This window comes from Delphinapterus leucas, chromosome 4 (genome assembly GCF_059928025.1).
Source record: "Delphinapterus leucas isolate spDelLeu-1000000601 "Yukka" chromosome 4, BTC_Dleu_Yukka2, whole genome shotgun sequence".
Taxonomy (NCBI): domain Eukaryota; kingdom Metazoa; phylum Chordata; class Mammalia; order Artiodactyla; family Monodontidae; genus Delphinapterus; species Delphinapterus leucas.
The window spans coordinates 95,867,300-95,892,866 of NC_143132.1; the positions used below are offsets into that span (position 1 = coordinate 95,867,300).

General features: G+C 42.1%; 1 protein-coding gene across 1 annotated transcript in view; it reads left to right on the forward strand.

The window, feature by feature from the left end:
• Positions 1 to 25,567, forward strand: part of SLC7A14 (solute carrier family 7 member 14) — a 70,541-nt gene that overhangs the window by 16,190 nt on the left and 28,784 nt on the right. The window contains exons 2-4 of the mRNA XM_022572440.3: positions 14,377 to 14,613; positions 16,171 to 16,388; positions 25,015 to 25,161. Coding sequence (XP_022428148.1) covers positions 14,377 to 14,613; positions 16,171 to 16,388; positions 25,015 to 25,161 — 602 coding nt within the window. The remainder of the gene's footprint in view (positions 1 to 14,376; positions 14,614 to 16,170; positions 16,389 to 25,014; positions 25,162 to 25,567) is intronic.

The following is a 25,567-nucleotide window of genomic DNA, read 5'->3' on the forward strand; positions in this document are numbered from 1 at the left end:
TAACAGCCATAACTCCCGCTGGAGGAGTGCCTGGCCGTGACAACCTGCACAGTAGGCATCGCCATCGCCAGTTTCCAGATGGAGAAACTAAGGGTCAGTGAATTGGGTGAGTTGCTCAAAGCCACAGTTAGTAATAATTCTAGTTGCCATTTACCAAGCACTCACTTTGTGCGATGCACTGGGCAAAGTGATCTGTGTGCATTATCTCATTTAATTGTTATAAGCACTCTCTGGGTCTCTCTCCAGAGGCTGTGTGTCTTCTATGACACCTCACGGCTTCTCCTAAAGCAAAGAGGGGCTGCTGATGGAGGCCCCAACATTCCCTCGCACCTTACCTGAGCATCAGATGAGGAACCATGTACAATGGGCCTACCATAGGTAGATGCCCCAACACATGTGTCTTTCCCTTTTGTAACATCTTTTCCCCTGCAAGGCTCTCTTTGATGTTAACCCAAGGTCACCTACATAAAAATGTTATGAGCAGAAAAAAGGGCAGTTCTAGCCCACCTGCCATCTCAGCAATGAAGAGGGACCAATCTGGGCCAGAAGATGGACTCAGGAAAAGCTAACCCTGTGAATTTTTCAGTTGAAAGCAACCATATGATCTTTATTATTATTATTACCATCTTCATTATCACTGATAAAGCAATACAATTAATGTACACTAATGATGATATTAACAATAGCATGACCAGACAATATGATACTGGAATTCATCATGTTATGAAAACTGTACCTTCCAATAACCTCTAAAATATTTTCAAACGGGAGATCTAGACAAGAGAGTAAGCACATAGTCTGGTCTTATTTCATAAGTAAATTAATAAACCTCCTTGACCTATTTTGGGAGTCACTTCTCTGACTATGAGGACAGCTTCTTTCCTTCCTGTTTATATGTTGATATATTGGTGCAGCAGGTTGGGGAACTTTCCAGTTCTCTGCTTCCTACCCAACTTTAATTGGAGGCCTGTCAGGTTCAGTAAGTATAATAGTGTCACACACACCCTGATTGAAGATGCCACCCATTCCCTAAACACAGGCTTTTACTGTCCACCTGGGACCCGCTTTGGCAGAAAAATTATGGCATTCCCAGACAGACTGCTTTTCTTCCAGATGCATTTGTAAATATTGCCTGGGCTTCACTGACAGGTGATGGAGTGACCAAGGTTACTCAGGTAGAAGAGACGGTCGAAGTGGGAGGGAGAGAGAGCCTGATGGATTACTCCCTGAAAAAGAAACCCACAATTTTCTTGGCTGATCAAGAGCATTGGGAAGAGGACACTGGTGCAGGGTCGCAGGGGGCTGAACAGATGTTTCTCAGAATCCAGCAACGTGCTTCTCAAGGGGGACAGTGATGATGGGGATACTTCATCACCACCGTCTGGAGTTCAGTGCTGCAGGGAGCACAAATGTCTCCAAGAGAACTCACTCTACTTCCCTCTAGGGCCCTGTGATTTCTCCTTATACCCCACTCCCAACCTACTAGCAGTACTAGCAACCATATCAGTATATACAACACGTATAGCCCTGCTGTGAATTGATTAACGGAACAGAGATATTTTAAGAAGACTAAGAAAATGAGAAGGAAATGGGTAACAACGATCTCAGCAAAATGCCGTCTTTGGTGAGGACTTCCTTAAAGACATGTTTGGGTCTAAGTGGTGAGTTGCACTGGTGTCATCCAACAGCTGATTCCTTCCTGGGTCTATGAGACAGAGGATAATTGGCACTCAGGAGGAACTGACTTCATGGACAAGGCATCGCTGACCGATACAACACGTTCAAAACAACCAATCAGGCCTGTTATCTGTGGCCTGTGGCCAGTCACCCCAGGCAGGCTCCTCTGAGCAACACACAGGCTGGGACTGATCCCAGAGGCCTGAATGAAACTGCAGAGCTGGCTAATTGTTTTCCTGGACGCTCCTCTCCACTCCTTCTCGTACCTCCTGACGCCCTTTTCTCTATGGACAGTCCTTCTGGCTCTCTGAACACCTCACTTCAGAACTCAGGGTTGCAGTTCTTTAAAGCAGCCCATGCACTTTCCCCCACTCCCTACAACTAATATCTCCTTTCTTGTTTTCTTGTAATTGTTGCTTTTCTGGTCTGTCCTCGCCACTAGACTATAAGACCCACGGAAAAGGAACTGTATTCTTCCTATTCACCTTTAAGTCCCTAAAATCTAACATAGATGCATCAAGATGGCACCTTATAAATGTTTCAGATAAGTGAATGAATGAATTGGAAAGCTCCTAGAACTGGCTATCAGGAGACTTCCATTCTAGCCCCTGCTCTGTCATAACCTGAATATGCAGCTTCAGGTCTGGGGCTCGGTTGCATCCTCTATCAAGTAAGAAAGCCACCCAGATGAGCAGCTGATACCCCTCCCCCACCATGCGCTCAGTACAGCCTGTGGGTCCTCAGAGGATAGTCAAAAGCTCTGGGGAGGAGTGGGATGCGGGAGATCCCGGGCAGATCAGCCTCAGGTCTCCTACTCTCTCCTCAGACAGAGCACCCTGCTTTCACTTATTTATGTATTAAGCTCTCAAATAAGACTTTGTGGGCAGAGTGGGTTTTACAACCAAGAGAAAGCTTTACGACTATAGTAGATGAACCATGCGGTCCTTTTCTGCTAGATTCCCCCAACCTATTAACCAGGTCCCGCTCCCTCAACACTTGACCCCAGTCCATCTCTGCAGACCCATCATCTTCAACCCCCAAAGCATCCTATACGTCATTCCAGCTGTGTCCTTTCATCTGCCTGAGACCCCCCTTTCCCATTTTGTTCTGCCTGGGAAAGCCCAGCTCACCCTTCAAGATGCAACTCAACAGCCTCCCCACTTCGTTTCCCCGCTTCCCCGGCAACCAGAGAACCATGCTCCCTCAGAACCACACTCGCCCCACGGGGCTCCCAGAGCACCTCATAAATACCCTACAACGTTACGTACCAGCCGCGTGGAATCTTCCGGTTATTAAGCTCTTTCCCGATTAGAATATAGACGTCAGGAGACCTGCCTTACTTTCCGTTTAAGTCTCTGATACTCACCACAGTGCCTGATTTAGCAGGCACTAAAGGAAGGAAATTTAGGAAGTCCGAAGTTATTCAGGAAATCAGTAAATACGCTGATAAGTAAGTTAGGGAATTAGTCAGTATGTTAAACTACATGGTAATGGGAAAATCTCTCCTTATCTGAGTAGAGTAATTGGTGTTCAGGTGTAAATAACCACTAGATTTAATCTTCCCAGGCCCGAGTACACTTTTAAAAAGTACTTATTTGTCTGATGGCTTTCTTTGGTGGAAGGAAGAGGGAAATGTATTTCTCAAGTGGAGAAACCCTTCTCTACCTTTCACCTACCGCCAGCGGGATCTCTCTCCTTTACACCCTCTTAGGGTGGAGAATCTTTGCTTCCTGGTCCTGAGAAGGTACTAGAGAACCAGGGTGGGCAGGCTGTGAATGACAGGATGACATTAGACAGGGAGGAACATGTAGTGATCATCTTAACCCTTGGGCAGCGCTGTCTTAGGTACAAGTTTAGAAAGTTCAATATTGTTCGTAGGCTCCCTGGGAGTATCTAACCGAAGCCTGGCCTATTATACCTATATATGATAGGACCATAGACTCTTGGAGTTAAAAAGAAATTCACACTGAAAGGAACCAAACTTTTCTGAACCTCAAATCACACATTTGGGGTACTCACAAAGGGACTGATGGAGAATGTTTCAAATATGGAATCTTCTGGTATCTTGTCCCAATCCACTTTTCAATGTGTAAATCCTAAGTTTGACTGCTCTTCAGGCTGGGAATTACTCAATTTAAGCAAAAGTAGTTCTAGGTATGGAAATAAAACAGAACACTAGGGATATTACAAAATGAGAACAGGGGTATGTTTACAATATACTTAAGAGGTAGATAACCGAAAAGGATATCAGAGTTGCAGGCTATGAGGAACCATTCCTATTCTCTCTAGTCCTGCAGAAATGAATCCTCCATACTGCTCGAGGACTTGCCATCTCTGAACAACCTTAATGGGAAAACTTCCATCACGTTCTCTGCAGCATGCTGCCGCTCGCTGATGGCCATTTGCACCCCGACGTTGTACTCTCTATTGATTTTCTCCACCTACACGGTTATACTTTTGGAATCTATATGCCTCTCCCTCTCCAACCACTTGATGAATAGCCAAGGAATGCAAAGTCACTTTGATAATAGCATAAGGCAACTATGACTGGGAAGGTAACTCTGGGGCAAGAAATTTTTGAAATGCCTTACTAAATTGAGTAGAGATTGTTTATAGACTTCTCTCACATTTAGAATAGTGATTCTCCATCCTAGTACACCAAATCAACTTTAGATAATAAATACACTGCAATTCTTTTTCTACTGTTCTGCAAAGCAAACTAGAGATAATGTTACCTTCCTAAACACTAACTTCTTAAAAAAAAAATCACCATGTCCTCTGTATAGAAGACAAATGAAAGAAGAGTAATTTCTGATAAAAATAATATATCAGCATGTGAATGCTGGGGCATAAGTACGTTAGGGGACACAACAGAGTCATTGGTTGCCTGCCGTCATTTGTAGAACCACTATGAATGCAACTGCTACAAACGTACCTTCACATAGGTGTGCTGTTTGGTGCTCAAAGACCATGAGTCTTGAGCTGCTGCTGATGTGGTTTTCCCAAATGATGAGCAACTCCTGGTAAATTTTGAGACAAAACAAATTACGACTGTCCCTCAGTTTACCCAGTCGTTACATCCCAGGAAAATTCAATGTATATAAAACCATACCAAAAAAATGCTTTGTGTTAATATGTAAAATGAAGATAGATTCAAGCTCAGAAATCATAAACAGGTTTTGTCTTACATGAATGTCCACTGGGACCTTCAGAATCATGTAAGACACAGGACAATGCCTCATTCGGTGGGACAGTCCCACACACTGCAGAATGTCTAACAGCCCAGGCTCCCACCCATTTAATGCCATGAGTGCCCACAATAATCATGTGAACCACAGACACCCTCAAAGATTTCCAAAATTTCCCCTAGGAGGCAGTACTACCTTTCCCGAGACTACTGGCTTGCAATATTTCCTACAGGGTTTCCCCTATTGACCCAAATGATTAAGAGTTGCTTCTAGCTGTAAAACCAAAGAACAATAGCATGAGAAGGTAGCCTGAAGCTCATCTAGTTGACCCCCTCGTTTTACCCATGTGAGGTAAGTAACTTGCCTTTGGACACTCGGTTACCACATAATCTAGGATGAAAAACAAGGCTTCCCTTTCTGTTGTTTTTATTTCTCATTGAAATTAGAAAGATACCCTTGAATGTGTCTCATACCCTTGAATGTGTCTCTCTTACACATGAGATAGTTGAAACAAACATGAATGACTGACAACATTTTCCAGTTTTTTTCCAGGATACTTGGGGTTGAAATCACTCACTCCTCACCACTGAGCTTCAGTGACAAGCTGTAAACTTTCTAGTGTCCACCAAAAGCTTGGATTCCTGCATACAAATGAATCAGAAGGTTTCAAAAATAAAACCCCTCACAATGTGTTCAAAATGAGAATGTGTCCCAAAGAATGATTTATGGTAGCAGAAATTGTCTTACATGGTTAGTGGCTAATTGATTGTCCCACTGTTCTCCCCAAACTCTAGTCATCAGGATCCAATCAGGTTTGGGGAAATGAGTGACTAAGATTCTATACGTTCCTGCACCGTGCACAGCATAGGGCCTCTTCCTCCAATCCAGGAGATCAAGGGGCGGGTCCCTTCACAAGACCTAAAGAAGACTTGACTCTTCGCTAATTACTCTTGGTCAGTGGGTTCTGATGGTGAATTGGACGCTTTTTAATTTGTCAGATCAAATATTAAGGAGAGAACTTTGACTACCCAAACTTCATAATACTGGCTCTCCAAATTAAATTTGCAATCAAACTGATGCCCATTTCAAAAGCATTCCTTGCACAAATTCTACTTATAAGCCTTGTACATTATCAGGTGGTAAAGAAGGATGGAGAGAAGAAGCCCATAGAATATAAGAATTATTGGGTATACAGAGATCGGTTCAAGATGGCGGAGTAGAAGACCATGCTCTCACTCCCTCTATCGAGAACACCGGAATCACAACTAACTGTTGAACAATCATCGACAGGAAGACACTGGAACACACCAGAGAAGATACCCTACATGCAAAGACAAAGGAGAAGCTGCAATGTGACAGTAGGAGGGGCACTATCACAATAAAATCAAATCCCATAACCACCGGGTGGGTGACTCACAAACTGGAGAACACTTATACCACAGAAGTCCACCCACTGGAGTGAAGGTTCTAAGCCACACGTCACGCTTCCCAACCTGGGGGCCTGGCAATGGGAGGAGGAATTCCTAGAGAACCAGACTTTGAAGGCTAGTGGGATTTGACTGCGGGACTTCGGCAGGACTGATGCAAACAGAGACTCTACTCTTGGAGGGCACACACAAAGTAGTGTGCATATCGGGACCCAGAGGAAGGAGCAGTGACCCCATAGGAGACTGAACCAGATCCACCTGCTAGTGTTGGAGGGTCTCCGGCAGAGGCAGGGGGCAGCTGTGGCTCACCAAGGGACAAGGACACTGGCAGCAGAAGTTCTGGGAAGTACTCCTTGGCGTGAGCCCTCCCAGAGTCCGCCATTAGCCCCACCAAAGAGCCCGGCAGGCTCCAGTGTTGGGTCGCCTCAGGCCAAACAACCAACAGGGAGGGAACCCAGCCCCACCGATCAGCAGACAAGCGGATTAAAGTTTTACTGAGCTCTGCCCACCAGAGCAACAGCCAGCTCTACCCACCACAAGTCCCTCCCAAGGAAACTTGCACAAGCTTCTTAGATAGCCTCATCCACCAGAGGGCAGACAGCAGAAGCAAGAAGAACTACAATCCTGCAGCCTGTGGAACAAAAATCACATTCACAGAAAGATAGACAAGACGAAAAGGCAGAGGGCTATGTACCAGATGAAGGAACAAGATAAAACCCCAGAAAAAGAACTAAATGAAATGGAGGTAGGCAACCTTCCAGAAAAAGAATTCAGAATAATGATAGTGAAGATGATCCAGGACCTCGGAAAAAGAATGGAGGCAAAGATTGAGAAGATGCAAGAATTCTTTAACAAAGATCTAGAAGAATTAAAGAACAAACAAACAGAGATGAACAATACAATAACTGAAATGAAAAATACACTAGAAGGAATCAATAGCAGAATAACTCAGGCAGAAGAACAGATAAATGACCTGGAAGACAGAATGGTGGAATTCACTGCTGCAGAACAGAATAAAGAAAAAAGAATGAAAAGAAATGAAGACAGCCTAAGAGACCTCTGGGACAACATTAAACACAACAACATTCACATTATAGGGGTCCCAGAAGGAGAAGAGAGAGAGAAAGGACCCAAGAAAATATCTGAAAACATTATAGTCAAAAATCTTCCCTAACATGGGAAAGGAAATAGCCACCCAAGTCCAGGAAGCGCAGAGAGTCCCAAACAGGATAAACCCAAAGAGAAACATGTCGAGACACATAGTAATCAAATTGGCAAAAATTAAAGAAAAATTATTGAAAGCAGCAAGGGAAAAATGATAAATAACATACAAGGGAACTCCCATAAGGTTAACAGCTGATTTCTCAGCAGAAGCTCTACAAAACAGAAGAGATTGGCATGATATGCTTAAAATGATGAAAGGGAAGAACCTACAACCAAGATTACTCTATCCAGCAAGGATCTCATTCAGATTCGATGGAGAAATCAAAAGCTTTACAGACAAGCAAAAGCTAAGAGAATTCAGCACCACCAAACCAGCTCTACAACAAATGCTAAAGGAACTTCTCTAAGTGGGAAACACAAGAGAAGAAAAGGACCTACAAAAAAAAAAAAAACCCCAAATTAAGAAAATGGTAATAGGAACGTACATATCGATAATTACCTTAAACGTGAAGAGATTAAATTTGGCTGCAACCAAAAGACACAGGCTTGCTGAATGGATACAAAAACAAGACCCATATATATGCTGTCTACAAGAGACCCATTTCAGACCTAGGGACACATACAGACTGAAAGTGAAGGGATGGAAAAAGATATTCCATGCAAATGGAAATCAAAAGAAAGCTGGAGTAGCAATTCTCCTATCCAATAAAATAGACTTTAAAATAAAGAATGTTACAAGAGACAAGGAAGGACACTATGTAATGATCAAAGGATCAATCCAGGAAGAAGATATAACAATTATAAGTATATATGCACCCAACACAGGAGCACCTCAATACAGAAGGCAATTGCTAACAGCTATAAAAGAGGATATCGACAGTAACACAATGATAGTGGGGGACTTTAACACCTCACTTACACCAATGGAGATCATCCAGAGAGAAAATTAATAAGGAAACACAAGTTTTAAATGACACAATAGACCAGATAGGTTTAATTGCTATTTATAGGACATTCCATCCAAAAACAGCAGATTACACTTTCTTCTCAAGTGCGCACAGGACATTCTCCAGGATAGATCACATCTTGGGTCACAAATCAAGCCTCAGTAAATATAAGAAAATTGAAATCATATCAATCATCTTTTCTGACCACAACGCTATGAGATTAGAAATTAATTACAGGGAAAAAACTGTAAAAAACACAAACACATGGAGGCTAAACAATACATTACTAAATAACCAAGACATCACTGAATAAATCAGAGAAGAAATCAAAAAATACCTAGAGACAAATGACAATGAAAACACGATGATCCAAAACCTATGACGTGCAGCAAAAGCAGTTCTAAGAGGGAAGTTTATAGCTATACAAGCCTACCTCAAGAAACAAGAAAAATCTCAAATAAACAATCTAACCTTACACCTAAAGGAACTAGAGAAAGAAGAACAAACAAAATCCAAAGTTAGTAGAAGGAAAGAAATCATAAAGATCACAGCAGAAATAAATGAAATAGAAACAAAGAAAACAATAGCAAAGGTCAATAAAACTAAAAGCTGGTTCTTTGAGAAGACAAACAAAATTGATAAACCATTAGCCAGACTCGTCAAGAAAAAGAGGGAGAGGACTCAAATCAATACAATTAGAAATGAAAAAGGAGAAGTCACAACAGACACCACAGAAATACAAAGCATCCTAAGAGACTACTACAAGCAACTCTATGCCAATAAAATGGACAACCTGGAAGAAATGGACAAATTCTTAGAAAACTACAACCTTCCAAGACTGAACCAGGAAGAAGTAGAAAATATGAACAGACCAATCACAAGTAATGAAATTGAAACTGTGATTGAAAATCTTCCAACAAACAAAAGTCCAGGACCAGATGGCTTCACAGGTGAATTCTATCAAACATTTAGAGAAGAGCTAACACCCATCCTTCTCAAACTCTTCCAAAAAATTGCAGCGAAGGAACACTCCCAAACTCATTCTATGAGGCCACCATCACCCTGATACCAAAACCAGACAAAGATACTACAAAAAAAAGAAAATTACAGACCAATATCACTGATGAATATAGATGCAAAAATCCTCAACAAAATACTAGCAAACAGAATCCAACAACACATTAAAAGGATCATACACCATGATCAAGTGGGATTTATCCCAGAGATGCAAGGATTCTTCAATATACGCAAATCAATCAATGTGATACACCATATTAACAAATTGAAGAAGAAAAACCATATGATCATATCAATAGATGCAGAAAAAGCTTTTGACAAAATTCAACACCCATTTATGATAAAAACTCTCCAGAAAGTGGGCATAGAGGGAACCTACTTCAACATAATAAAGGCCATATACAACAAACCCACAGCAAACATCATTCTCAATGGTGAAAAACTGAAAGCATTTCCTCTAAGATCAGGAACAGGACAAGGATGTCCACTCTCACCAATATTATTCAACATAGTTTTGGAAGTCCTAGCCACAGCAATCAGAGAAGAAAAAGAAATAAAAGGAATACAAATTGGAAAAGAAGAAGTAAAACTGTCACTGTTCACAGATCACATGATACTATACATAGAGAATCCTAAAGATGTCACCAGAAAACTACTAGAGCTAATCAGTGAATATGGTAAAGTTTCAGGATACAAAATTAATGCACAGAAATCACTTGCATTCCTATACACTAACAATGAAAACTCAGAAAGAGAAATCAAGGAAACACTCCCATTTACCACTGAAACCAAAATAAAATACCTAGGAATAAACCTACCTAGGGAGACAAAAGACCTGTATGCAGAAAACTATAAGACACTGGTGAAAGAAATTAAAGATGATACCAACAAATGGAGAGATATACCATGTTCTTGGATTGGAAGAATCAATATTGTGAACTGACTATACTACCCAAAGCAATCTACAGATTCAATGCAATCCCTATCAAATTACCAATGGCATTTTTTATGGAACTAGAACAAAAAACCTTAAAATTTGTATGGAGACACAAAAGACCCCGAATAGCCAAAGCAGTCTTGAGGGGAAAAAACAGAGCGGGAGGAATCAGACTCCCTGACTTCAGACTATACTACAGAGCTACAGTAATCAAGACAATATGGTACTGGCACAAAAACAGAAACATAGATCAATGGAACAGGATAGAAAGCCCAGAGATAAACCCACACACCTATGGTCAACTAATCTATGACAAAGGAGGCACAGATATACAATGGAGAAAAGACAGTCTCTTCAATAAGTTGTGCTGGGAAAACTGGAGGGCTACATGTAAAAGAATGAAATTAGAACACTCCCTAACACCATACACAAAAATAAACTCAAAATGGATTAAAGACCTAAATGTAAGTCTGGGCACTATAAAATTCTTAGAAGAAGACATAGGAAGAACACTCTTTGTCATAAATCACAGCAAGATATTTTTTGATCCACCTCCTAGAGTAATGGAAATAAAAACAAAAATAAACAAATGGGACCTAATGAAATTTAAAAGCTTTTGCAAAGCAAAGGAAACTACAAACAAGACGAAACGACAACCCTCAGAATGGGAGAAAATATTTGCAAATGAATCAACAGACAAAGGATTAATCTCCAAAATATATAAACAGCTCATGCAGCTCAATATTAAAAAAGCAAACAACCCAATCCAAAAATGGGCAGAAGACCTAAACAGACATTTCTCCGAAGAAGACATACAGATGGCCAAGGGGCATATGAAAAGCTGCTCAACATCACTAATTATTAGAGAAATGCAAATCAAAACTACAATGAGGTATCACCTCACACCAGTTAGAATGGGCATCATCGGGAAATCTACAAACAACAAATGCTGGAGAGGGTGTGGAGAAAAGGGCACCCTCTTGCACTGTTGGTGGGAATGTAAATTGATACAGCCACTATGGAGAACAGTATGGAGGTTCCTTAAAGAACTAAAAATAGAATTACCATATGACCCAGCAATCCCACTACTGGGCATATACCCAGAGAAAACCATAATTCAAAAAGACATATGCACCCCAATGTTCATTGCAGCACTATTTACAATAGCCAGGTCGTGGAAGCAACCTAAATGCCCATCGACAGACGAATGGATAAAGAAGATGTGCTACATATATACAATGGAATATTACTCAGCCATAAAAAGGAACAAAACTGGGTCATTTGTAGAGATGTGGATGGATCTAGAGACTGTCATACAGAGTGAAGTAAGTCCGAAAGAGAAAAATAAATATTGTATATTAACGCATATATGTGGAACCTAGAAAATGGTACAGATGAACCGGTTTGCAGGGCAGAAATAGAGACACAGATGTAGAGAACAAACGTATGGACACCAAGGGGGGAATGCGGCGGGGATGGTGGCAGGGGTGTGCTGAATGGGAGATTGGGATTGACATGTATACACTGATGTGTATAAAATGGATGACTAATAAGAAAAAAATAAATAAATAAACATAAAAAAAAGAATTATTGGGTAAAGATGTGGATCCTGCACTACAGAGAATAAGTTAGTTACCTCCTAAGCCCTTCCTTATACTGCACTTAAAAAGAAACCTACTCTATGTGCAAACTCAACTCCCTTCAGGAGGAAAGAACACATAATTTACACAAGTCTGCCAAGCATCCAAGAAAATATCACCAGGTCTCACACTCAGCACTTACACACTCTATACTTTCCTTATAGGGTTCCTCAGGCCTTCCTTCTGACACCACTTCCTCTTAATTTTAGACTCACCCTAACAACTTAAACATCAGGTGTTGGAAGCAGCAATTTAGAATAGGAGGAGGTCAGACTGCTCCATGTAAGCCTTGTGACAGCAACAAGAAGAAACAACTGAGAGTCTGACCTCCAGGAAGTGGATGAAAACTATTTTACAATGTGGAGGGAAGGGGGATGACATAGAAATTCAAAGTAAGTAGCAGCCTAGGCCATTCAAGGTAGGGACAAGCAGCTTTGCTAGCCTTGAGAGCATCTCCATAATACAGGACAATACAGTAACTAAAAGAAAATTATGTTCAATATATTTTGTAGCAAAATTCCATATAACAATAGAATCTTAGATTGTCAGAGTAGAAAGACACTTAAGACAGCATCGCAGCCTAATTCCTTTACTTTACAAGGAAGGAAACAACGTTTAGGGGTACACAGGTTCAAGGTAGAGTCAAGACAAGAGGGCAGCCCAGCTGGTCCAGTGCTCCTTCCACATGGACGCCCTGACACTGATGCCACTGAGTGGAAGGAAAAGAGACAGTGCATCACATTTAATCATTCATTGTGTCCATGTTTTTGACATCTCTCTTTTTGCTTCCTTGCATTGATTTTACTCCCTTCAAAAGGAGAAGAGGGCTTCCCTGGTGGCGCAGTGGTTGAGAGTCCGCCTGCTGATGCAGGGGACACGAGTTTGTGCCCCGGTCCGGGAAGATCCCACATGCCGCAGAGCAGCTGGGCCCATGAGCCATGGCTGCTGAGCCTGCGCGTCCGGAGCCTGTGCTCTGCAACGGGAGAGGCCGCAACAGTGAGAGGCCTGCATACCGCCAAAAAAAAAAAAAAGGAGAAGAAACTTGTTCTCTTTAGTCACAAAAGAGTGGACAACTTTTCCCTGATTTGTGATGAGAGAACCTCAAGGTTGGCTCTTAACAAAATTGGGACTGAAAATAGAGTTTACTTTGAGTTCCCTTCTACCTCCTCCTATATCCCACTCCTGGTGTGTTTCCTCCAAGCTGTCTTATGTCTGTCCTTCCACTTGGTACCCCACCCACTGGCCCCAAATCCAGAGTTCCTAGTACAATGTAGAATATTCTCCCAACTTCCAGAAGTTTGGTGTATTCCCTGTCTCTTTCTAATTTGATCTCTAATTCTATAAAACAAAAAAATGAGGCAATATATCAGTGTTTCTCAAATATAAGTGGGGAGCTTGTTAAAATGCAGATTCCTGGTCTCCATCTCCCAAAACTACAATTCAACAGATGACTCTGGTGGAAGGCGGCCCTGACCCACTTTGGAAAACACATGACTTCTGCTTGCCTCTCCAGCCTCCCCAGGCACATCCCACTCCACCCAAAGCTTCATACGACTGTCTCTCCCCACCATGTCTTTGCCTCATGTTCTACCTTCTGAGTGCAATTAATTCCTCCGTATACCTCAAAACCAGCTGAGGCACGTGCCGTATCTCTGCTCCCCTTGTTCCTATACGTCTCTGGATTATTGAGCTTATACAGCCTACGATGTAAGCTGATTTCCTGGGATAGCTCCCCTTGAAGGCAGGGCCCTGCCTTACTTGTCTTTTTCTAGTCCCAGCACTTGGCACCTTCCCAAGCACACAGTAGGCACTCTAAAAGTGTTCATTAAATTATCTTTTGTATGTGCTGAATTTCCTAGTTAATAACTAGTCATTTATTTATATTTGCATTGTTATTACCCACCCACCCGCCAATATAGTACAGGATTTTCGAGGGTTGCTTGAGGCATCACTCTCAAATGAGGAACATCTTTTTTAACAGGTAAAAATGAAAGAGAAGAATGCTAGCATAATCTAACCCTGGTGCCATCAATTGTGGGGTCATAATGAGTTAGATCCATGTTCACTCGGGATATCTTGACACCTAAGGAACAATGACAGAGACACATACAATAACCGGGAGTTTTCCTAATGAAAAAGATCAGCTTCTAATAGTTCCTTAGAATTAGTTCTGGCATTCATTCAGGTTAAAAAGTTTTCCAGAAGTGAAGCTGGAACACATTAGAACTTTGAATTGATTCATTTATATAAAACTTTGCCTATTTGTTCTAAGATCCCAGAGATTTCCAGTATTTTCTACCCAATATGGTTAACCACCAGAAGTTTAGCTCATCTCCTGAAATCCATCATCCATGTGTGTGTCCCATGTGTCCCATGCAGGTGTCTGCTATGCAGAGTTTGGAGTCCGCGTCCCCAAGACCACCGGGTCGGCCTACACCTACAGCTATGTCACCGTCGGGGAGTTTGTGGCGTTTTTCATTGGCTGGAACCTGATCCTGGAGTACCTGATTGGCACCGCGGCTGGCGCCAGCGCTCTGAGCAGCATGTTTGACTCACTGGCCAACCACACAGTCAGCCGCCGGATGGCGGACAGCGTGGGGACCCTCAACGGCCTGGGTGAGACTGCCACAGACTCTAACCCCAACATGCAAACTTGCTGAGCCAAATAAATGGGTTCCTCTTTCAGGATGCAATTTGGCAAAATGTATCCAGGGCCTTAATACATCTTCTTTTGCCAAGTAATTCCCCTCTGAATCTATCCTAAGGAAATTATTCTAGTTTCCATAAAAGCTTTTTATGAAAAGATGTTCATCACAGCCTTATTTATAATAACAAAACATTAGAAACAGCTTAAATATTCTACAGTGATTACATAAACTAGGGCAGCATATTACAGAGCTAGCAATTAAAAGGAAGACCAGGAAGACTGCTGTAATAGCATGGAATATGTTTTTGATGCGATGCTGTATGACAAAGGATACAAACTGGACGTGCATCATGTTAATAACTATATAAAACTAATACAGGAAAAGGAACTATAAGGAACTTCTCCAGTGGTTTCCTTAGAACATTTTTTAAATTTTTCATAAATAAGCAGGCATTAATTTTTAAATAAGAAAATGTATTTCTAAAAGAAACAGAATGGATGAGTAACCGAAATGAGTGAATACTAAATAATCAGAAGCTCATGTAACAAATACCTTGACACTTCAGGCTCTGAGCCTCACTTACCACCCACTTTCCATCCTGATGTCTGACTATCCCTTTACATTCAAGGGAAGCTAAACAGTAGTTGAGGAGGCTTTGGGGTCTTGCCCCAGAACTTCCAGGGACTAATTCAGTGGCTGCATGCAAGTCATTTGACTTTGGTGCCCCTATCTCAGAAGAACTGACCAAAATGCTGAGCACCTAGATACCATGAGAAGATAAAAAATATGAAGACCACATTTTCTCAGTATAATGATTTCATAGAATCTTAGGTCTGAAAGTGTCCTCCAAAATCAGGTAGCCCGCCCTTTCACTTTACAGATGAGGTCCGGAGAAAGGAGGCACTTGCCCAAGGCCACACAGCTGGTTACAGGCAAGAGTTCAGCTGAAATCCAGGAGCGTGACTGCTGAGGCAGTGCCGTCTCCATTCTATAGAGGGCAGGAGTCCACTGGCCAACAGACATGACCAAAAAAGGCAGGGCATGTTCCCCGGCCATCTTCTCCACAACCACATTCACTCAAATGGAAAGAACACCCTTCTTCCAATAATTTTCAAAGACACGTATTTCTAAATTTGCTAACAGAGAAATTTATGGACTATAAACTAAACAACAATGAAGATAAAACAGTTCAAATAACATGTCAGATCCATATATACATCTGAATGTCCTGGGACAGTCCTGACTTTGGATGTTTCATGCGATGGTTCCATAGGCATTGCTGTAATTGTCATATCATGTGTCCCAATTTTTGGTCCAGGATATTAGGCCGCCTCACCTATATACCGAAACCTTCCCATTTGCAAATAGACACCTGTGGACCACAGTGGAGGCGAACACACACACACAGTTCCTTCTCCCTCCGTAACAAACTAACCACCTTTCTCTGAGCTGAGTGCAGATGCACCGGGGTAGGCCTGGGATTTTTTCTCCCTGGACAATATTAGCTCATGTCTTTCCACTCTAGGGAAAGGAAAACAATCATACCCGGACCTTCTGGCTTTGGTGATCGCAGTCATCGTCACCATCATTGTCGCACTGGGGGTGAAGAATTCTGTGGGCTTCAACAACGTACTCAATGTGCTGAACCTGGCAGTGTGGGTGTTCATCATGATTGCAGGCTGCTTCTTCATCAATGGGAAATACTGGTCTGAGGGCCAGTTCTTGCCCCACGGCTGGTCAGGGGTGAGTTCATTCCTAAATCCCAGTGTACCTGTTGCACGCTCTGCCTTCCACCCTGTGACAGTCTGAGACATACTTTCAAGAAAATGCTGCTTGTCTCATAACCTTCATGGCAATCTTTTCATCACCTTTTATCTGAATTTAATTGGAATGCTATGAAGAAGAGGTTTTTTTTTATTTATTTGTTTCACAAACATTTGAGATCCTATTTTATGTGGAAAACAATAATAGACTTGAAGTTTTGGTCACTTGCAATATACCTAATATTACGCTAAGTGTTCTGCATATAATATCTCATTTAACCTTCCTAATAACCTTGCAAGGAGAATATTTACATTCTCGTCTTACAGATGAAAAAAACTCACACTCAGAGAGGTCAAATGACTTGCTATTAAGCACACAGTGTAAGTGCTCAAGTCAGGACCCAAAGCCAGGACTGTCTGACTCCACAGCCTGTACATGAACAGCTCAGTCCTACAGAATCTCTCTACAGTCTATTCAGACAGTCCGTAAATACACAAGGCAGTAAAGGAGGCTGGGAGAGCGGGCAGGTGAGGAAAGCATGAGTGTTGCCTGGGTATGGAAAAAGAAAAGAACAGTTTTCAAATCTAATCCCAACATTTGACCTAAGGTGGAGAGTTCTGCTGAGGTCTGAGAGCAGAGAAGCCCACCTGGTGTGGTCTGTGGGTTGGCAAGAGAGTGCGCTGGACCAAAAGGACATTTTCAGATCTCATCCCTGTGACCTGATGGTGTGGTTTATGCTAAAGAAAGATGGGAAGGTCCGAGTGGCAAATTCTTTATACTGAGAAGTACTAGTTCTAAGTCGCACCTGGATTCTTTCTCTAGCACGACTAAAAATGCTTACTTTATGGATTTATTGGTAAAATTCACCAGCTCATTCTTCTTTTTTTCAAATAGAATATAAATCAGAGAATTTTGAGTTAGAAGGGATCACAGAGGTCACCTGGTCCCATCCCCTCACTTAACAGGTAAATAAACTGAGGCTGGGAGAGGCACACCCACCCAGAATCAGTGACAGAAGCAAGTCCAGGATTCCACCAATTTTGCTTTTGTAGATTTTGCTTACACTGGTTTTCCTCCAAGAGGTCCAGGGACCAGAAATAGCTCTTGGAGAACACTCAAAATAACTTCTGTGTATTCTAAACCATGCCACGCTGTTCAATGCAGAGAAACAAGCAAGGAAGCAATTTAAGCCAAGATTTCTAGTCTTCTGCTTATCAGTAAGAATTCTGCAGAGTTCATCCCTCCCTCTTGAAATGAATAAATCCTAAAACTGGTTAAAACCAGAAGAAGAGACAAAGAAACACTGTTAACCCCATTCTGGATTCCCAAGTCTATATTTTCTTATGATACAAATCGTTCCCTTCCTATCAAATAAGAAAACAACAAATTGTAATAATGAAAAAGAAAGAATGTTTTCCCAGAACTCAACTGCATTTTCATCATAGCACATGAAAATGTTCTCACCATTTTCTTAACAATGTAAGAAATTACTGGGTCATGGACCTACTACGAGACTTTGGCCAACAGTTAACTTCTGTGCTTTCAGGTTTTCTCATGTATCAAGCGGTAAAACTAATGACAACCAAATGTTTGCAAAAAAAAGAATAAAATCTTAGATGTTTTTATGTGCACATTGTGTGCTTAGCAACAGTGATCATGACAGGAGGAAGGAGTTAGAATTTACCCACTACCTGCTGGGTGCCCAGCATTCTGCTCTATGAATATTATCTCACTCTTAAAACAAAACTTTAAAGCAGGTGCTGCTATCCCCAACTTACAAATAGAGAATTCAAGGCTCAGAGAAGCTGGGTAACTTGCCTAAAGTCATTTAGCTAGTCGGTGCCAGGACTGAAATTCCCACCCAGGTGTGTGGCTCCAAAGTCCCTTCCACTACACTGAGTGCCTTATGTACGATGACCCCTCCCTTCTGAGCCTTCTTTAAAAAAAAAGTAAGAATGTAATTAATCTGACATGTCACATTTTCATTTCCTTTAAGCCTTCAAAAAGTCTTGGGGTCTTGGAGCTAGAAGGAGCATTAAGATGGGGGTATAGTTAAGCCGGCCCAGGCCAAATGTGCATTTTTACTAAGACTATATCATATCAAAGCAATTTGAAAACTCTTCTTAATTACTCAGATCATGTTTAATTTTCAAAATCTCCCTAAGAACTTATCTAAATGGCACACACTGTAGTCTAGGCCCCATGTGAAGACTGGAAATAGTCAATATCCTCTGTGTAAATACCCTTTGCCCATGCTGAAGAAGATGAACCAGTCTTTTAGCTCTTCCTTTTGTGCTTTGTTCTGGGGTCTTTATTCTCTTTAGGAGGATCTCCTCTCCCTGCTCAGGGGTTCCACATCCTTCCTCAGTCAGGAGCTGCCTCATCACGGAAGGAGCTAATCAAGCTAGGCTTAGGGGCTTCCCATTTACCCAATCCCAGGTCTCACTAGCTTCTACAGCAAGAAAAGAAAGTTGGAAATCAGGCATAAAAAAGAAAGGAAGGATGCCATCCCTAACAATTTTTTCCTTATGACATACTCTTTCATATACACTTTTCATTTAATCTTCACCACAGCCTTGCAAGATAAGTACAATGATCTCCACGTTTACATCAAAATAACTGAAGTTTAGAAAAGTTAAGATCACAGATCTAGACTGTTATAGAGTTGAAATTCAACCCCAGTCCTAGATGAGCCAAAGCCCTTATTTACTCCATTACACCCAGGTTTGCACGCATCGAACCAACTGTCTTTTTTGGCACCTTTGGCCACTGACCTCACTCCAACCCAAACGTGCTACCTGGAGTAGGCTTGTCATTGGTCACCAAAAAAGCTTGGCTGGGATTTTGGATTTTTCACTGCAAATCCATATTCCCTGCAAGAAATGCAAATATATGTCCTAGTGGCTGTGCCTAAAAACATCATCTGAGCACAAAGGACAGCCCAGTGTGAAGATGATGCTGACACATCCTCTCCGCTGTCTGCCTGGCCTTGGATTTCTGCGTTGTACATTTCCTCCACAGCCGACTGCCTAGACCTGTTCTTTCTTGACTTTGGTTTCAGGTTGCTTTTCCAGTCCAGCAAGGCCAGTTTGAATATGGAGGCTATTTTTTAAGATCTGACACCTTCTCACGAGCATGTCATCCACCAAGTGAATAAACACACTCCCTACTCTGTCATCTGACAATTGTCAACAAAATCGAGTTGCCTACTTGGCAGCTTCATGAACTTCTTCACTCCTTAAGGAAATTCTGACCCACCCCGACAAGGGAACTAGTGCAGAGTTCCAGTCCACTTTCTTCTTCAATCCTTTTAGGTAGGACAGGATGGAGGAAACCACTGTGGACAGAGTGGTTTATAAGGATACCATTACACGACTTGAAACACAATTTTCAAGGACTCTGAAAGAGTTAAAAAGCAATCCATCCTCTGGCCATGGACCCCTCAGAAGCCTACTCTTTCCCTGCTCCAACCACTTCCTTCCAAAGAAAATAGCATAAGGAATGGTTTACTCACTTACAGGTTCTGGGTCAAATGCTTCTTTGGTCTTGAAGAGCTTAAGAACAACAAACATTTTTTTTCCCTATATCAAGTAACTGCTGGCCCTCAGCTGAACCCCTGCTTCCATCTGCAATTCCTCAGCTCTTGAACATTGTTGGATGTGTATTCGCTATATGTTATTTGTTCTCGATGCTATCTTATGGTTTCTCTTTAACCAAATAAGACACTCTACCAGCACAAATAGCTCCCAGGAAAATGGTTCAGAGCAAGTATTTGTGGGGAATGCTGACAGCCTCCAAACAAAGGAAAACCTGTTTCCCATGTCTCCACATTTGAATCCACTTGTTGGAACGTATTAGCACATTCCACTGTCGCTGTGGACAGGCTGCTAATAGACCTGGAGCATGAGGGTGGAAGGAAATGCTGTTAAAGTTGGAGTTTTGTCTTGTGACCTTGAGAGTGAATTATAAAAATGTGCCTAATTATCTCCTAGGCACATCTGGCAGACACGCCAAGGCAGAATACAGAGAGCTGCCGCATCCTAATGCCTCTCAAATATCAGCAAGGCACGAGGACCAGCGTTTAGGGATCCCAGACGCTGAGTAGCAGGCCAGCAATGACATTCTTTTGTCAACTAATTAAGCAGCGGCCCGCCAGCAACCGAGGGACGTGCTGTTTCCCCACAAACCTCTGTAGAGGGAAGGAGCCATCTGGATCACCTGGCTGAGCAGCTACACCAGGTGGACTTTGGAAGACAATTTCCATTAATGTCATCAAATAAAAATCAATACTGTTTTTTTTTATTTATATAAAACATTAAAGGAAAGTTAGGATAAAGTACAGATGAACCCAGAAACACACACACACACACACACACACACATTCACCCACCAATTTAATTCACAGATGCTCACCCCTAGGTACCACACACATTCTTTCATGCATGGAAGTGTATCCTAATCGTAAATACCAGAGGCCGGATCTGAGATCTGGGCAGAGTGAAGTGGAAAGCAGTTTTAGTGGGTATTTGGGTAGAGACACACCCATACACAGTTTCATTTTGTGGTTCTTTTGTATTTACCAGAAATTATTTGCTTACAAGGAAGAAAAACTTATTCAAACTAACTCAGGTAAAAAGGTGACCCTATTTGCTAATTGTATTATCTTTTCTTACATAATCTGTTTATTTAATCTATATCTTGTTAGGCCAGAGTCTGTTTGATCTTGGCAGGTGCGCTGATTTTTCCCTATTTGCCCACAGTCCCCAGATCCATTCTCTACCCCTCATGCTCTGTTCTGTGCTCCAGAAGACCCCCTGCTGGTTGCTTCCTGTTGGTTTTAGCCAATGGGAGATATCATCAGATCAGAAGGTGAGAAGAGAACAAGGCCAGGGTATTTCTTCCTCACTTCTTCCCAGCCCTGACCCCTAGAGTGCCTTCACTGAAATCATTCATTTGAACCATCTGAGTTAAATTCCGTGTCCTGCCTATCGCAGTAGAACCTCCAGATGTCCTACCTTTGATCTGTTTAGTCTTTCTTCAACCATAATTTCTTTCTAGTTCTACACATGCAAGTTCAGGCTAATAGATATTCTCTTTGCAAACTTATTCTCTCTTCCCAACTTGATCATAGTTAATTTTCTGGTACCTAATCATTATCAGTAACTGCCATCCATTCTTTCATTCATCTGGGAAATAGCAGCATCCGTGTTTTACAAATAATATAGATATTTATTAATCTTGTTCAGTTTGTTACCACAGTCAAGGTAGCATTTCGGGTCATGCAGTGTCCTCTAGACTCCAAGCCCCAGGAAGTCAAGCTCAGAGTGCTTTTTGCACATAACTGCATCCACATCACCAAGCACAGTTCCTGGTTCTTGGGAGCAGTTAATAAAATGTGTCAAGTTCTAAAAGAAAAATAAGGAGGACGAGGAAGAGGAGGAGGAATTTGTGCCCTTGGTTTCATCTGTTCTAGAAAAACTTATAAAAGTAATAAAAATACTACTGATAAGAGGAATATTTATTAAGTACCTATTGTATTCTATGACTGTGGTTGACTGCATTATCTCATTTAATCCCTGGAACAATCCAACGAGCTAAACACAATTTTTATTTCCATTTAAGTGATAAAGAAAATGAGACCCCAAGGGGTTAGGAACTTGTTCTAGGTCACCAAGTTAGTACCTGGCAGAACCAACCTAGGTGTGCAGAATCTGCACTCCTAACCAAGTCCTATGCCACCCATTTGCATGGCTCTGTGATTCCCTCTGAAGCCTTCAAAATTGGAATGTGTCCCTCCAATTCTGTCTGGAGGTATCTTCCACTGAGTCTTCTTTTTCAGTTAGACATCCCCTGGTCCTCAGTTAATCTTCATATGGCATGGTTTACAGACCTCTCACCTTTTTCCAGGGTAGATTGGCCCTATAGTTCTTATTTAGGACCTTCCTACCCACCTATCCTCAGCAAGGAGCTCTTGCAGTATCTATGACCTTTCCATCCAGCACTGATCACACCAAGTGGGCATGGCACTGTAGCTGTGGGACATCCTAATCGGGAGCAATGCATCTTTAGACTGATTGTCAGAGAAGGTCACTGTATGATTTACAAGAGGGGTGTGTGTGTGTGTGTGTGTGTATGTGCGCGCGTGTGTGTGTGTGTGTGTGTGTGTGTGTGTGTGTACGGGAAGAAAGATGTTAAAGGAAGAGAAGACAGGACTGTTTTCTGGAAGCTGTCTTAAAGCAAGGCTTTCCTTGATTGGAGCAGCTTAGCGAGCCTACAGTCCCAATAATCATTCATCCCTGAACACCAGAGACATTTTTTAGACAAATGAAAACAAGCACGTTTCCAAACCTGTGAACCTCCATGTACGACGAGGTGAGATCTGTTTGACCTTCTTGTCTGGATGCCAAAGACACTTTCCACGTCCTCAAATGGAGGACTTCGCTGGTGTGAAATTGGGAGTTATCTCCTCTCCCAGAAAGTACCCCTCTGGTGACAACTGCTTGTTTGAGAAGTTCTTTCTATTAGAATAGATCAGGAGTTCTTAGATTTTTTTGTGTGCAGTGGACTCCTTGGCAGTCTGGTGAAGCCGATGGACCCCTTTTGAATTATGTTTATATTATGTATAAATTGTGTTTATAAATGAATAACCTAATTACACAGGAGTTCGAAAGAAATCAATTACAGTTAACCTATGAACAACACGAGTTTGAACCAAGCGGTTCCACTTAGGTGGATTTTTTTTCAAAAGTACATACTACAGTACTACACTGGTCAGTGGTTGGTTGAATCTGCAGATACAGAACCACAGATATGAAGGAACCGAGTACATGGGGGAACCACAGATACATAGGGCCAGTATAAGTTATACTCAAATTTTCAGCTGTGCTGTGGTTGGCACCCCTAACCCCCATGTTGTTCAAGGGTCAATTGTATATTGAAATATAGTTATAAAAATATTTTTAAATTGTGATATAACAATGTGCTTTGTTATCAGTGCTTTAAATATTAATATCTATGTCTATTAACTGACATAAATTGGAAGTCACAATGAGCACAAGTGGTATTTCAAGATCTCTGCAACAACTAATACGATGGGAAAATAGCTGATTGCTATTGGTGACAAAGTCACAGGTACTGTTAGTCACCTACACTCATAATTGAAAGAAATGATAACATTCAGTTGAAGGGTAGTGAAAAGAAAGATGTATTTTTTTCTCTGAAAAATTCTCAGACCCTCCCCCATGCGAATCGCATGGACCCCAGAATAAGAACTTCCAGTTAGATAACTGAAGCATTAAAGTCCTGACAGGAGAGACTGTAGAAGAGACCAACTCATTTTACGGATGAGCAAAGGTTGCTTTTGAAAGTTTGAGACAGTCTTCTATTTTGTGATGTTCCTTGTGGGTTCCAGTTCTCAGTATTTTGTCTTTTACCTATTGAGAAGTCAGTAGGAAAGGTAAGAGTGAAAATTTAGGGACAGGTGTCTGCTTGGCACATGTTTAGAATTTCATCATTTATAAACTGAATATGGAGAAAAGGAAAAAATGGTCAGTCCACAATGAGCCTCACTCCTGGCCCCCTGGCTAGAGCTTGCAGGTTGCCAAATGCCCTCACCCCATACACAAAAGCCCAGAAAAATCTCTTTCATCTTCCCCAAATGGGACACCCTCAAGCATTCAAAGAGGCACATTTCTTACTTTCAGCTGATAATGAGAATGCTAAGGTGGGAAAACATAATTTAAACTTCGATAGGTTCTTTGGAAGAAAGTCACACACTCCTCAATGGAAGATTTTCACTGCTTGACTCATCAAGTCACAGTCACCCTTGGGATCACACAGGCTCCTGTCAGACAGGCATCCAGCAGATGTCACTGGGTACCACCTCCTCAGCTTCACACTGCCTCACTCCTCCTCCTGCCCCTGCCTTGTAGCCCAACAAGGCCACTCAAGCCCCCAAAAGGAACAGTAAAATCAAATTGTCTCTACCTGTCTTCCCATGAAAGACACTACACGATTTGAAGATCTGAAAATCTTTTATATCGTTTCGCATCTGGAAGATGCCCTGGAAAGGATCTACCAGGGTCACTAATGGTAATCTGGGCAGGACAATTTGTGCAAAAGCATCTGAGCCCCCTACACCAAATGCCAGAAGCGCCCACCCCATGTCTCTGTGTCGGTCACAAGTACCTCCCTACATTTCCAAACATCTCCTAAGGGCAGTCATACGGACCCTGGTTGTGACTGAGAGCCACTGAATGAAAACAGAGCACAAAGAAGTTAATGAGTTCCCCAAGACATAGGGATAGCCAACTTACTGATTTATTTGTAACCCCACTGACTTCCAAAAATTATTTGAAGGTGTTGAATGACCTCGTTTTTATTTGGATATAATCCTTCTTATCTTCATTTTACACATGGGGGAATTTCCCAGTGTCACACAGCTAGAAAGTAGAGATCAGAACTCAAGCGTTGAGCACAAGTTCTACCATGTTACTCCTTCTACCACTCAGTACTGTTTGCCGGGCACCAGGCAATTCTGGGGACCACGTCAGGCCCCGGTGCTGCCCTGACACTCTGAGTCTGATAAATGTCTTCATCCCTATAGGTGCTGCAAGGAGCAGCCACATGTTTCTATGCATTCATTGGCTTTGACATCATCGCCACCACTGGAGAGGAAGCCAAGAATCCCAACACATCCATCCCTTATGCTATCACTGCCTCCCTGGTCATCTGCCTGACAGCATATGTATCCGTAAGTACCAAATGCTTATGTGACCCTCCTCATGGCCTTTTCATATTTGACCTTAAAATGTGGCTCTGGGACTGGGTTTCCTTCTGTCAGGAAGTAATCCTTTACTTGTGCCTTCTCGGTGTTTGTACACATACGTTTCGTGTTGCTCCCTCTTTTTACACTGGCTCAAGCTCATCCCACCCACCAATGACAAGGAGAAAATCAGGGCTCCAAACTGGAGACGGGAGAAGCCCCAGGTCCTCACTTCAGCCATGGCCCCCATCCCTGCTCCGTCCTATGCACAGGCTCTTGGTGTCCGCTGCTGCCCACGGGATAGTGTGCAGGGAGTGGGCTGCCGTCCAAGGAGCTCAGATCACAGGCTGGCAGTAACGGGTGGGTGTGCAAGCAGAGGCACTGTGGGCCTCTG